Source organism: Macaca fascicularis, chromosome 15, assembly GCF_037993035.2.
Source record: "Macaca fascicularis isolate 582-1 chromosome 15, T2T-MFA8v1.1".
NCBI classification, from domain to species: Eukaryota; Metazoa; Chordata; class Mammalia; order Primates; family Cercopithecidae; genus Macaca; species Macaca fascicularis.
The window spans coordinates 3,536,410-3,551,919 of record NC_088389.1 but is presented as its reverse complement, the minus strand read 5'-3'; the positions used below and the strand labels follow the sequence as shown (position 1 = coordinate 3,551,919).

At 43.9% G+C, this 15,510-nt stretch overlaps 1 protein-coding gene across 27 annotated transcripts in view; it reads right to left on the bottom strand.

Annotated features, from left to right (window-relative positions):
- Window positions 1–15,510, bottom strand: part of CAMSAP1 (calmodulin regulated spectrin associated protein 1) — a 100,883-nt gene that overhangs the window by 34,002 nt on the left and 51,371 nt on the right. For 23 of the 27 annotated variants that reach the window (XM_074016037.1, XM_074016023.1, XM_074016022.1 and 20 more), the window contains 2 exons: window positions 8,278–8,417; window positions 8,094–8,190 (listed from right to left, as the gene is read on the bottom strand). The exons of the other annotated variants lie outside the window; for them this stretch is intronic. In XM_074016037.1, the coding sequence (XP_073872138.1) occupies window positions 8,094–8,190; window positions 8,278–8,417 (237 nt within the window). The remainder of the gene's footprint in view (window positions 1–8,093; window positions 8,191–8,277; window positions 8,418–15,510) is intronic. 27 annotated transcript variants of the gene reach the window in all.

Sequence of the window (15,510 nt, the reverse complement as noted above, 5' to 3'; positions counted from 1 at the left end):
CAACATCAACAAAAAGGACGTCCACACAAAAACCCCATCCGAAGGTCACCATCAAAAACCAAAGACAGGCCGGGCGCGGTGGCTCAAGCCTGTAATCCCAGCACTTTGGGAGGCCGAGACGGGTGGATCACGAGGTCAGGAGATCGAGACCATCCTGGCTAACACAGTGAAACCCCGTCTCTACTAAAAAATACAAAAAAAAAACTAGCCGGGTGAGGTGGCAGACGCCTGTAGTCCCAGCTACTCGGGAGGCTGAGGCAGGAGAATGGCATAAACCCGGGAGGCGGAGCTTGCAGTGAGCTGAGATCCGGCCACTGCACTCCAGCCTGGGCCACAGAGCGAGACTTCGTCTCAAAAAAAAAAAAAAAAAAAAAAAAAAAAAAAAAAAAACCAAAGACAGATAAATCCACAAAGATGAGAAATAACCAATGCAAAAAGGTTGAAAATTCCAAAAACCAGAATACCTCTTCTCCTCCAAAGGATCACAACTCCTTGCCAGCAAGGGAACAAAGCTGGACAAAGAATGTGTTTGACGAATTGACAGAAGTAGGCTTCAGAAGGTGGGTTATAACAAACTCCTCTGAGCTAAAGAAACATGTTCTAACTTAATGCAAGGAAGCTAAGAACCTTGAAATAAGGTTAGAGGGATTGTTAACTAGAATAACCAGTCTAGAGAAGAACATAAATGACCTGATGGAGTTGAAAACCACAGCACGAGAACTTCATGTAGCATACACAATTATCAATAGCCGAATTGATCAAGCAGAAGAAAGGATAGATTGAAGATCAACTTAATGAAATAAGGCATGACGACAAGATTAGAGAAAAAAGAATGAAAAGGAACAAACAAAGCCTCCAAGAAATATGGGACTATGTGAAAAGACCAAACCTACATTTGACTGATGTACCTGAAAGTGACGGGGAGAATGGAACCAAGTTGGAAAACACACTTCAGGATATTATCCAGGAGAATTTCCCCAACCTAGCAAGACAGGCCAACATTCAAATTCAGGAAATACAGAGACCACAACAAAGATACTCCTTGAGAAGAGCAACCCCAAGACACATAATCTTCAGATTCACCAAGGTTGAAATGAAGGAAAGAACGTTAAGGGCAGCCAGAGAGAAAGGTCGGGTTACCCACAAAGGGACACCCATCAGACAAACAGTAGATCTCTCTGCAGATACCCTAAAAGACAGAAGAGAGTGAGGGCCAATATTCAACATACTTAAAGAACATAATTTTCAACTCAGAATTTCATATCCAGCCAAACTAAGCTTCATAAGCGAAGGAGAAATAAAATCCTTTAGAGAGAAGCAAATACTGAGAGATTTTGTCACCTCCAGGCCTTACAAGAGCTCCTAAAGGAAGCACTAAACATGGAAAGGAAAAACCGGTACCAGCCACTGCAAAAACATCCCAAACTGTAAAGACCATCGACGCTATCTATGAATAAACTGCATCAACTAACAGGCAAAATAACCAGCTAGCATCATAATGACAGGATTGAATTCACACATAACAATATTAACCTTAAATGTAAATGGGCTAAATGCCCCAATTAAAAGACACAGACTGGGCTGGGCGTGGTGGCTCACACCTGTAATCCCAGCACCTTGGGAGGCTGTGGCAGGTGAATCACCTGAGGTTGGGAGTTCAAGACCAGCCTGACCAACATGGAGAAACCCCATCTCTACTAAAAATACAAAATTAGCCAGGCATGGTGGCACATGCCTATAATCCCAGCTACTTGGGAGGCTGAGGCAGGAGAATCACTTGAACCCAGGAGGCAGAGGCTGCAGTGAGCCAAGACCACGCCATTGCACTCCAGCCTGGGAAACAAGAGCAAAACTCCATCTCAAAAAATAAATAAATAAAAAGACAGATTGCAAATTGGGTAAAGAGTCAAGACCCATCAGTATGCTGTATTCCGGAGATCCATCTCATGTACAAAGATACACAAAAACTCAAAATAAAGGGATGAAGGAATATTTACCACGCAAATGGAAAGCAAAACAAAGGCAAGAGGTGCAATCCTAGTCTCTGATAAAACAGACTTTAAACCAACTAAGATCAAAAAAGACGAAGAAGGGTATTACATAATGGTAAAGGGATCAATGCAACAAGAAGAGCTAACTATCCTAAATATATATGCACCCAATACAGGAGCACCCAGATTCATAAAGCAAGTTCTTAGAGACTTAGAAAGAGACTTAGACTGCCACACAATAATAGTGGGAGACTTTAACACCCCACTGTCAATACTAGACAAATCAACGAGACAGAAAATTAACAACGATATTCAGGACTTGAACTCAGTTCTGGACCAAGCAGATCTAATAGACATCTACAGAACTCTCCACCCCAAATCAACAGAATATACATTCTTCTCAGCACCACATAGCACTTATTCTAAAATTGACCATGTAATTGGAAGTAAAACACTCCTCAGCAAATGCCAAAGAACGGAAATCATAACGAACAGTCTCTCAGACCACGGTGCAATCAAATTAGAACTCAGGATGAAGAAACTCACTCAAAACTGCACAACTACATGGAAATCGAACAACCTGCTTCTGAATGACTACTGAGTAACTAAATTAAGGCAGAAACAAAGAAGTTCTTTGAAACAAATGAGAACAGAGAGATAATGTACCAGAATCTCTGGGACACAGCTAAAGCAGTGTTTAGAGGGAAATTTATAGCACTAAATGCCCATATCAGAAAGCTGGAAAGATCTGAAATTGACACCCAAACATCACAATTGAAAGAACCAGAGAAGCGAGAGCAAAGAAATTCAAAAGCTAGCAGAAGACAAGAAATAACTAGGATCAGAGCAGAACTGAAGGAGATAGAGACATGAAAAACCCTTAAAAAATGCAATGAATCCAGGAGCTGGTTTTTTGAATTAACAAACCAGACTGCTAGCCACACTAATGAAGAAGAAAAGAGAGAAGAGTCAAATAGACACAAAAAAAAATGATAAAGGGGATATCACCATTGATCCCACAGAAATACAAACTACCATCAGAGAATACTACAAACACCTCAGTGCAAATAAACTAGAAAATCTAGAAAAAACGGATAAATTCCTGGACACATATACCCTCCCAAGACTAAACCAGAAAAAGTCAAATCCCTGAAAAGACCAATAACAAGTTCTGAAATTAAGGCAGTAATTAATAGCCTACCAACCGAAAAAAGCCCAGGAACAGACGGATTCACAGCCGAATTCTACCAGAGGTACAAAGAGGAGCTGGTACCATTCCTTCTGAAACTATTCCAAACGATAGAAAAAGAGGAAATCCTTCCTAACTCATTTTATGAGGCCAGCATCATCCTGATGCCAAACCCCGGCAGAGACACAACAACAAAAAAGAAAATTTCAGGCCAGTATCTCTGATGAACATCGATGCAAAAATCCTCAATAAAATACTGGCAAACTGAAATCCAGCAGCACATCAGAAATCTTATCCACCACGATCAAGTTGGCTTCATCCCTGATGCAGGGCTGGTTCAACATACACAAATCAATAAATGTAATCCATCACATAAACAGAGCCAATGACAAAAACCACATGATTATCTGGATAGATGCAGAAAAGGTCTTCAATAAAATTCAACACCACTTCATGCTAAAAACTCTCAATAAACTAGGTATTGATGGAACATATCTCAAAATAGTAAGAACTATTTATGACGAACCCAGAGCCAACATCATACTGAATGGGCAAAAGCTGGAAGTATTCCCTTTGAAAACTGGTACCAGACAAGGAATGCCCTCTCTCACCACTCCTATTCAACACAGTATTGGAAGTTCTGGCCAGGGCAATCAGGCAAGAGAAAGAAATAAAGGGTATTCAGATAGAAGAGAGGAAGTCAAGCCTCTGTTTGCAGATGACATGATCGTATATTTAGAAAACCCCATCGTCTCAACCCAAAATCTCCTTAAGCTGATAAGCAACTTCAGCAAGTCTCAGGATACAAAAATCAACGTGCAAAAATCACAAGCATTCCTATACACCAATAACAGATGAACAGAGAGCCAAATCATGAGTGAACTCCCATTCGCAACTGCTACAAAGAAAATAAAATACCTAGGAATACAACTTACAAGGGATGTGAAGGACCTATCAAGGAGAACTACAAACCACTGCTCAAGGAAATAAGAGAGGACACAAACAAATGGAAAAACATTCCATGCTCATGGATAGGAAGAACCAATATCGTGAAAATGTCTATACTGCCCAAAGTAATTTACAGATTCAATGCTATCCCCATCAAGCTACCATTGACTTTCTTCACAGAATTAGAAAAAACTACTTTAAATGTCATATGGAACCAAAAGAGAGCCCTCATAGCCAAGACAATCCTAAGGAAAAAGAACAAAGCTGGAGGCATCACACTACCTGACTTCAAACTATACTACAAGGCTACAGTAACCAAAACAGCATGGTACTGGTACCAAAACAGATATATAGACCAATGTAACAGAACAGAGGCCTCAGAAATAATGCCACACATCTACAACCATCTGATCTTTGACAAATCTGACAAAAACAAGCAACGGGGAAAGGATTCCCTATTTAATAAATGGTGTTGGGAAAACTGGCTAGCCATATGCAGAAAACTGATACTGGATCCCTTCCTTACAGCTTATACAAAAATTAAGTCAAGATGGATTAAAAACTTAATTAAACATAAGACCTAAAACCATAAAAAACCTAGAAGAAAACCTAGGCAATACCATTCAGGACACAGGCATGGGCAAAGACTTCAAGACTAAAACATCAAAAACAATGGCAACAAAAGCCAAAATTGACAAATGAATCTAATTAAACTAAAGAGCTTCTGCACAGCAAAAGAAACTATCATCAGAGTGAACAGGCAACCTACAGAATGGGAGAAAATTTTTGCAATCTATCCATCTGACAAAGGGCTAACATCCAGAATCTACAAGGAACTTAAAATAAATCTACAAAAACAAACAAACAAACAAACAACCCCATCAAAAAGTGGGCAAAGGATCTGAATAGACACTTCTCAAAAGAAGACGTTTATGCGGCCAACGAACATAGGAAAATACTTCATCATCACTGGTCATTAGAGAAATGAAAATCAAAACCACAATGAGATACCATCTCATGCCAGTTAGAAAGGCGATATTAAAAAGTCAGGAAACAACAGGTGCTGGAGAGGATGTGGAGAAATAGGAACACTTTTACACTGTTGGTGGGAGTGTAAATTAGTTCAACCATTGTGGAAGACACTGTGGCGATTCCTCAAGAATCTAGAAACTGAAATACCATTTGACCCAGCAATCTCATTACTGGGTATATACCCAAAGGATTATAAATCATCCTACTATAAAGACACATGCACACGTATGTTTACTGCAGCACTATTCATAATGGCAAAGACTTGGAACCAACTTAAATGCCCATCTGGATAAAGAAAATGTGGCACATACACACCATGGAATACTATGCAGCCACAAAAAAAAGGATGAGTTCATGCTCTTTGCAGGGACATGGATGAAGCTGGAAACCATCATTCTCAGCAAACTAACACAGGAACTGACAACCAAACACCGCATGTTCTCACTCATAAGTGGGAGTTGAACAATGAGAACACATGGACACAGGGAGGGGAACATCACACACCGGGGCCTGTGAAGGGGTGGCGGGGGCTAGGAGAGGGAGAGCATTAGGAAAAATACCTAATGTAGGTGATGGGTTGATGGGTGCAGCAAACCACCATGGCACATGTATACCTATGCAACCAACCTGCAGGTTCCACACAAGTATCCCAGAACAGGGGAGGGGAGGGGAAGAGGGGAAGAGAGGAGGGGGGAGGGGGAAGGGAGGGGAGGCGGAGGAGGGGAGCAGTGAAGGGAAGCCAGAGAGGATGGAGCAGTGGAGATGGTGCAGCAGTCATGAAGGCATCAAACGAGGAAAGCCTATTCTACCTTAAATGCAAGAAGGATAGAAACTAATCTGAAAAGAGGAGTTAGCAATAGCCTTGACTTAGGGCTAACCTCAATGAAAATGAAGGAAGCAAGTTTAACAGCACTACAGTGTTTCTTGCTATAAGATGGAATTGTTAAGGCAGAAGAAGAGTTGGGAAAGAAAGTTAGTCCAGGGATGAAAAATTAGTTCAAGGTCACCCATGAGGAAATGAGGTGACTTAAAAACATTCTAACAGCAAGGTAACCCAGTTCTAAGCTTTTTGCCATTACTCTTTCTTACTGTAAAATAGCACGCACACACACACACAGAGAGAGAGAGAGAGAGAGAGAGAAACTGCATAAAACATACATAGAGCTTAACAAATAATTATAAAGCAAAATCCAGGTAACCACCACTTGGGTCCAGAAGAGAGAAAGTCACCAGTCTGCCAAGAGCACCCAACATGCCCAATTAACCACTGCTTTTTACCCCCCTACACACACACACGCACACACACGCGTGCACGTGCATGCACACACACACACACATACACACCCCCTGGAAAACACAGTGGAGCTCTGCCTGCTCTCCAGCCTGTCCATGTGATTCTGTGCCTTCATTATCAGGAGAATCTTCCTTGCAGCTGCTCGTGGCTGTGGCTCACACATGCCCAGTGCTGTACAGCATCTTGTGGCATGGACATAGAACAATGCACCCCTCTGACTGCAGAGGCACATTTGGGAGCTTCTTTTTAGCTATTATGAGCAGAGCTGCTCTGAGCATCCTTTCCCTGTGTCCTGACGCACAAGTACCAAGTTTCCCTGGGGATACACCAGAGGAATGGGCTTGCTGAGCTAAAGGGCAGACAACCCACAGGACTGGGTAACACACTCAACAGCTTCAGAGGCTGCTCCAAGGAACACTCTTGCCAGCAGTGGTGAAAGATGCACTCTCAGACACTATCCCATACCTGGTCCCGTTCTACCATTTTGCCACAAATAGATCGGGAGGATACATACACACACAGATGCTGCTCAGCTTACAGTGTGGTAATGACCCAATAAACCCATCGTAAAACGAAAATATCGGTGAGTAGAAAACACACTGAATACACTTAACCTAGCAAACATCATGGCTTAGCCTAGGCACCTTCAGTGTGCTCAGAACACTGACATTAGCCTACAGCCAGGAGAAATCTAACACACAGCCTGTTTTAGAATAAAGTGCTGAATATTTCGTGTAATTTACTGAATGCTGTACTGACAGTGAAAAACAAAATGCTTGTAGGACACGGGAAGCACGGTTTCCACTGAACACGCATCGCTTTTGGACCACTGTGAAGCTGAAAAATCTTAAGCATTATAAGCTGCAGGCCGTCTGGGTGTCATCTTTAATTTGCATATCCTTGATGAGTGATGCTAAGCAGCGTTTCATAAATCAGTTAGGCACATGGGGTCCCACTCTCATCAAGTGTTTGTTCTTTTGCCTTTTTTTTCTGTTGGTTCTTTTTTCTTATTGCTATGAGCGAGCTCTTTATATATTCTGGATCCTAGCTCTTTACTACATGCACTGCAAGTACCTTTTCCCCCTCTATGGTTATTAATAGTTGGGTTTTTTTTTAATTATCTTTATCATCTTTCAAGGAAAAGAAGGTCCAAACTTTAACGTGGCTGAATTTGCAATCTTTTCCTTTGTGGCTAATACTTTCATATTCTTTGTAAGAAATAATTTCTTAATCCAAGGTTATAAAGATATTCTTCTATACTATCTTCTTAAAACTTTCCAGATTGTCAAGCCTGGCAGATTATTTTAATCTGTAGTAAACAGATTTTTTTTCAGTTTGTTCATTCTGGCAGTGAGAACAGCCATTCTGGAACTTTTAGAGTTGTGCAATTTTTAGAGCTGTGATTCGTAACTGAATAGTTCATCAAAATCACTTAGAAAGTCTTTCCCCAAACTCTCAGGCCCATCCCTGGGATTCTGACTGCACAGGGCAAGGCAAGGCCCAGGGCTGTGCAGCTGTACAGAGCTCTTCCAAGAACTCTGCTGTGCGAGAAACAAGGACCCACTGGAGAGCACTTTCGGATACTCTATCTGGGCTCGCAAGGAAGCCGCTGCCAACCTGAGGAATGTCTGTCACTCACCGTCTTTCAGCTCCTGAACATCCCTGGGCTGAACAAAATCTGGCTTGACATTCTCAAACCACCAAAAGAGCTCCGCAATAAAAACCATAACATTCGGCTAAAAGACAAAAACAAAAACCAAAGTATGGTAAGTAGTTTATCCACACACGGTTTTAAAACTGCATGCCAAATAATTCGTTATTACCTTCAACACTAAGGGCGCATACAGCATATCTTCCAAGGTGAGATAAAAACATTTATTAAGATATTCATTGGAGAATTCTCTCAGAAGCCGAATATTATACAGACTGTCAGCCATCGACGTTACCTCCTTTAAGCATATATCTAATAGACGAAAAGAAAATCACAATTTATTATAAAGGTATTCTGCTTCAAAAGAGAGAGAGAGAGAGAGAGGGAGAAGCATTCTGAACTGAAAACCATTTTATATAAAGGTAGTAACGAAGGTAATGACATTGAGAAATGTAGGGAGTATAGGATGTATAACAAGGAACACTAAGTATAAAAAGAAAACACTCAAGACAAGTCCAGGAACCTCTCAAGTCTGAATTTGATGGTGAACATCCAGAAAGCATAATAGAAATCGCTCAGATCTCAAGAGTGGGCGTCCAAAACAAACAGCAACAATCACCTTTCGGTTTACAGCAGAGCCCCTGCTGCATGTAGCCAGTAAATGTTGAGCCAAGTTTCTTCCACCCATCAAAACCCTCTGTTTCCGTGTTTGTAAAGAGCAGGGGGAAGGGAAATGAATAAAATGTAAAGCATCAAGCTCATCCACGCCCACTCAGTGATAACACAGGAATGTGACTAATCACAAAGATCAAGGACGATGCATAGCCCAAGTCTCCTTCCAGGAAGAGGTGGAGACTGGTGGCTATAAGCATCTGCAGGGCAACTTTCCACTGCACAGGACTTTGCAGACCCTCCATGGAGGAAGCGCCAGTATGGGCAACAAGTCACAGGACCAAAGAGAACGCCCCTCCCCAGTCTCGGCACCCTGGTGTGGACTCGGGCGGCCCTCCGATAAAGAGCCCTGCGGAGAGCAGGGTGCAGCTCAGGACTCCCTGGGAAGTGACTTGACTTTATTTTGCTTGTAAATATATACATAGTGGAAAAAAAATTTTTTCAGAAATAACTTTTTACATAAATTTTATTTCTAAGGAAAAAACCATTTTCAAGGCTTTAGAAGTGTGCACAAACTGGACCCACAGCATCCAGTCATTCATGAATTCTGTCCTCCTCAGTCACCTAAGCAGATTCATTCTCAAAAGAAACCTTTAAAGCGGAGGAACTGCGCACACTTACACCGCTAAGCATGTTTCCTTTGCTGCGGTTCTGACCATCAAATGTTAACGTCTTATGGGCTTCAGATCTTTTCTTTTAGACATAAAACAGCCGACATCATCTCCATCTCCAAAGGGAACCACTCTCCGAACGCTGCCGCGAACCCTTCCCACTCCTCCTGAGTATTCTACACTGTCTGCATCCACAAGTAACACAGTGTTGTCTCAGCCTTGAGAAACTTACATTAATGGTATCAAGCTATGCCTTATTTTAGCAGCCAGTTTTTCCCCCAAAACTCATGATGTTTGCAAACAGATCTATATTGCTATGGGGAGATTTCTGTCACTCATCTTGACCGCTATGTGGTCCTCCATGATTTCTCACGATTATGACAAATGCTGCCATCACAAAGTTTACGTGTGCTGTCTATGCGTGTACAGACGGGTGTTGCCCAGGCACACTCCGAGAGGGTACTCACTGGGCCATGAGCTAGGCATGCCCTCCTGCGTCACCTCGCAGCGCCCTTCTGCATGGTTGTGCCTCGCTCCAGTCCCATCAACGGCACTCCACAGCTTGTCCCTTCCCACCTGCACCTCAGAATGACCGACCTGTCCATGTCTGCCAGGTGGAGGGCGTGAGCACCTCCTTCTCAAAGAGCATGCCTCTGACGACTGGTGTGTTTTACTTCTTCATGGTTACTGGCCATGAAGGGTCCTCTCCTGTGGGCCCTGTCCATATCGGCCTTGGGCTGTGCATCTTTTTCTTACCGATTCTGGAATCCTTTCTGGATTGTGATTACGAAAGGACTGGGTGACAGTCCTTCATCAGGCCACATGTGCTGCAAATATTTTCAATGGGTACAGTTTTTCATTTCGTTTATGATGTGCTTTTGTCACAGGAGAGTTTTACATTTTAATATGGTTGCATTTAACAATCTTTTCTATTTGTGCTTTTTATAATTTCGGCAATCCATCTCTACACGAATATCATAAGAGTATTTTCCTTTATCTTCTCAAAATTCTTAACTTTTACTTCTCAGGTTCGCATCTTTACTCCGAGGAAGGGGTGTTTCTGGCTCGGGTGGGGTGGGGTTTTACGGCACTTTCCCACAGAGACGTCAATGCCGCCATGTGCTTGGCCAGCCAGGGTGGCTCCCCTCGGTGAGGCCACCTCAAAGGCACCAGATTCCTTGCAAAGCATCTCTTTTCTCGGTTCTACATGTGGTTCATTCATCTGGTCCACGTGACTGTCCCGGAACCAAAACCACACTGTTTTTGGTAATGTCAAGTTAAGCAAAACTTGGTATTTTTAGGGCACATACCCCGCACATTCTTTTTTTTTTTTTTTTTTTTTTTTTTTTTTTTTGAGACGGAGTCTCGCCCTGTCGCCCAGGCTGGAGTGCAGTGGCCGGATCTCAGCTCACTGCAAGCTCCGCCTCCCGGGTTTACGCCAATCTCCTGTCTCAGCCTCCTGAGTAGCTGGGACTACAGGCGCCCGCCACCTCGCCCGGCTAGTTTTTTGTATTTTTTAGTAGAGACGGGGTTTCACCGTGTTAGCCAGGATGGTCTCGATCTCCTGACCTAGTGATCCGCCCGTCTCGGCCTCCCAAAGTGCTGGGATTACAGGCTTGAGCCACCGCGCCCGGCCGCACATTCTTATTCTACAAAACTACTCAGCTAAAATCCGGGACAATTTAAGCAACAAAATAAAAATGAAAGTAATGAATTATGACCTACTGAATAAAGTAAGATCCATGATGCCATCCGGATATAAACAAATACATGAATAAAGAAGCAAGCAAGCGGGGCAAATGCTGACAAGACGGGAAGACGCACTGAGGCTGGAAGCCATCCACAGGTGGAGACCAGCAGGTGAGAATCTGATGAGAAACATGATATTCATAGTCCAAAGCCTCTCCCCACAAATTACTAATGCATTCTAAAGCAAAAACAGCAAGCTTAGAAGCGGGGAAGGCCAGCACATGCCACCTGCACCAAGGGGTGAAGCTAGAGTCACCAACACGGAGATGTCCCAGTACTATGCCCCTGAGGTGACACGCTGGGAGGACACACCGCAAGGAAACTCCAGACAAACACACCAAGGGCCACTACTCACAACCTTACTCTTCGAAAACATCAAGAGTCAAGAGAGGTAAAGGCTGGAAACGACTCCAGATGAAGGGAAACTATGAGGGCATGCTGGGCCAAGCAGGTGCTCCTGGGTAGCTGAGCGAGTCTGGACCAGGCTGGGGATCTGTGTGCCAACGTTAGCTTTCCCAACTTTTGCTGTGTTACTCTCAAATGGTTGAGAGAGACAAAGAATAACACAATCCAAGAGAATTTCTGCATTGCCTTGTTAATATCTGTGAAGACAAAAGTATTCACTGGACTGGCAACAAGTTTTCAGAACAATCTGGAGAAAATACAAGTTTTAATACGGACTGGGGATCTAAGAACACTTGTTTTAGTCTTCTCCCAAGAGAAATACAAAAGCGTATGGATTTTCCTCACCTCTTTTCTGCTGCATTCACTCCCAAGTGCCTCCCAGTTCTCACATGACAAGAGAATGCTCATACGGAGTGGGCACTGAAGTGCAGCGCAGGGGTACAGGGCAGCCCTGGCTACAGCTCCCGCTACCTGCCCCCTGCCAGGCTCGGAGAACCCGCTCTGTCAGGACACAAAGGCACTGCTGCTCCTCGGCCTTCACTGGAACTGCACCTGCCACGGGTGGGGTCAAAAGTCTATGAGGTCCCATCACGTCCCTACAAGGCCCAGAGCCACCATCAGAAGGGGGCGGTGACTGCCCACAAGTCACTGCCACAGAAATGTGTTCAATTTGTTCTAACATTTTACATAGGATTTTCAATCTATACGAACATAGAAAGCCAGCCTAGAATCTCCTCTCATAGTCTACTTGGTGTCAGGGAATAATCCCCCGCTTTCGGGCCACTCCATCTTTTCCTATTATCTAGGACAGGGGACATAACACAGGAGCTGACAATTCCTTGAGAGTCTGGGAAATGCCCCAGGAAGAAGCTGGTCCCTGTGGATGCATTTGTTGACTCCTGAGTCCGTTTTCTTTGTAGTTATAGGTCTATTTAGACTGCCCACCACTTTTGGCTTCAAAGAAGATTGCCCATTTTGTCTAACATTTCAAACACATATGGCACACAAATATTCTCAGTATTTTTATTTTAGTAGCTGCTATACATGTATTCTTGATCAATCTTTCCAGATTATCTATTTTGTTAATTCTTTAAAACAATAAGCTTTTAGTTTTACATATTCTCTAGAACTTTGGAATTTTTTCTACTTTATTCACTTTTTGCTGTTAAATTTGCCAAAACTTTTTTTTTTTTTTTTTGAGAGCAGGTCTCACTCTGTCATCTGGAGTGCAGTGGCACAATCACAGCTTATTGTGGCCTCAGCCTCCTGAGCTCAAGTGATCCTCCTGTCTCAGCCTCCTGAGTACCTGGGACTACAGGTGCACGTCACCAGGCCAAGCTAACTTTTTAATTTTGGGGGTCTCATTATGTTGCCCAGGTTGGTCTTGAACTCACTGCCTCAGCCTCCCAAAGTGCTAGAATTACAGGCATGAGCTACCACATCGAGCAAATCTGCCAATTTTTTTTTAACTTTTATTTTAGGTTTGGGAGGGTACATATGAAGGCTTGTTACATAGGTAACCTCACGTCACAGGGGTTTGTTGTACAAATTATTTCATCACCCACGAATTAAGTCCAGTACCCAATAGTTATCTTTTCTGCTCCTCTCCCTCCTCCCACCCTCCACCCTCAAGGAGATCCCAGTGTCTTGTGTTTCCTTCTTTGTGTTCTTAAGTTCTTATCATTTAGCTCCCATTGTTTTTACTGAGACAGAGCCTCACTCTGTCACCCAGGCTGGAGTACAGTGGCATGATCTCAGCTCACTGCAACCTCCACCTCCCGGGTTCAAGCAATTTTCCTGCCTCAGCTTCCCGAGTAGCTGAGACTACACGTGTGCATCACCACGCCCAGCTAATTTTTGTATTTTTAGTAGAGACGGGTTTCACCATGTTGGCCAGGCTGGTCTCGAACTCCTGACCTCTGGTGATCCGCTCACCTTGGCCTCCCAAAGTGCTGGGATTACAGGCGTGAGTGACTGCGCCTGGCCTTAGCTCCCACTTCTTAAGTGAGAACATGCAGTACTTGGTTTTCTGTTCCTCTGTTAGTTTGCTAAGGATAATGGCTTCCAGCTCCATCCACATTCCTGCAAAAAACATGATCACAATCTTTTCTATCGCTGCATGGCAAAATTTTAAATTTTTATTTTACTTTAAGAAGCTGGCTGGGCTCATGCCTGTAATCCCAGCACTTTGGGAGGCCAAGGCTCCCGGGAAGACCACCTGAAGTCAGGAGTTCGAGACCAGCCTGGCCAACATGGTGAAATCCCATCTCTACTAAAAATATTTAAAAATTGGCCGCGTGTGATGGTGCGCGACTGTAGTCCCAGCTACTTCGGAGGCTGAGACACAAGAACTGCTTGAATCTGGGTGGTGACAGAGGTTGCAGTGAGCAGAGATCGGGCCACTGCACTCCAGCCTGGACAACCAAACAAGATTTCATCTCAATTTAAAAAAAAAAAAAAAAAAAGCCAAACCATTTGTTTTGAAAAGCTTAAGAGAAATAGGTCTCTGCCTATATTAGTCCATTTTCACACTGCTAATAAAGACATACCTGAGACTGGGCAATTTACAAAAGAAAGAGGTTTACTGGACTTACAATTCCACATGGCTGGGGAGGCCTCACCATCATGGCAGAAGATGAAAGGTACATGTCACCATGTCACATGGCGGCGGCAAGAGAGAGAATGAGAGCCAAGCGAAATGGGTTTCCCCTTATTAAACCATCAGATCTCATGAGATTTATTCACTACCACGAGAACAGCAGGGGGGTAACCGCCCCTGTGATTCAATTATCTCCCACCAGCTCCCTCCCACAGCGCATGGGAATTATGTGAGTACAATTCAAGAAGAGATTTGGGCGGGGACACAGAGCCAAACCTTATCACTGCCCGTTCCACTCCTTCTGCCTGTGGCCTTGGTAACAGAACATGCAGGCCCATCCCCTACCCTATCACTAAGAGGCTACAGCCCACTGTCACAGCAGACAACCACCACAGTGTGGGTGGTCCTCTGTGTGCCTCCCCAGCCGCCACACAGCCAAGGATGTGTGATTAAACCCAGACTGAGTCTCTGTACACCATAACTATGTAACCATCTTCCACAGCTGGGCTACACAGTATCTCTACTTACACTCCTTGGACAACTCTTCATTTTTCCTGGATTTAATACTTGGCTCAGTTATTCACCTATGTTACTGCCTCTGGGCCAGACAGGCCAACTGCCTTCTACTGATCTGTGCCTCTGTCCCACGTTCCTGGCCCATCCATGGGAAGGCTGGCACTGTGGATTTCGGCCCGAGCCTCCCTCCACCTCCTCTTCGGGATGGTGTGCGTGGGCACGCTCCCCGGCACTGGGAAGGCACCACCCAGTCATCTTCCTTCCAGGACTGTGGCTGAGGAATCTGGTGTCATTGGGGCTGCCTGCCTTGTGTGTAACCCGCTTGGTCTCTCCACAGTTATTTGGGATCTCCTCTTTCCCAGGGGTTCTGGAGTTCATCGTGGTATGCTTTGCCATGGCCCTTCTTCAGGAATCCTGCTGGCCACCCAGTGGGTCCTTCCTACTTGCCACTCATGTCCTTGGGACATTTTTCTGCATTTTATGTTGACTGAGTTCTTTTCTCCTACTTTCTCCTCTCTTTCTTCGTACACTGATCCTTATTTTTCTATCTTTTTTCCCTTATTTCCCATCTCTTTGCTTTTCTGGTTCTACTTTCTGGGAGATTTCTTCAACTCTGTCCTCTAGCACTTCAGTGGCTCTCCCATCTTAGCACCAAAGATTTCCTTCCCAAGAACTGGTTTTCAGGGGCTCTTCAGACTTTGCCAGAGAATTCTAAACAAGCTGTAGCACTCCAACAGCTGTTCTGAGCCTGATGATTCTGTACATACTTACGTGCCACTACCTTGCAGACATCGTTTCCAGAGTCCTGCTGTTGGTTCTGAGGTCCAAACCCTCTCATCTCTAACATTTTCTG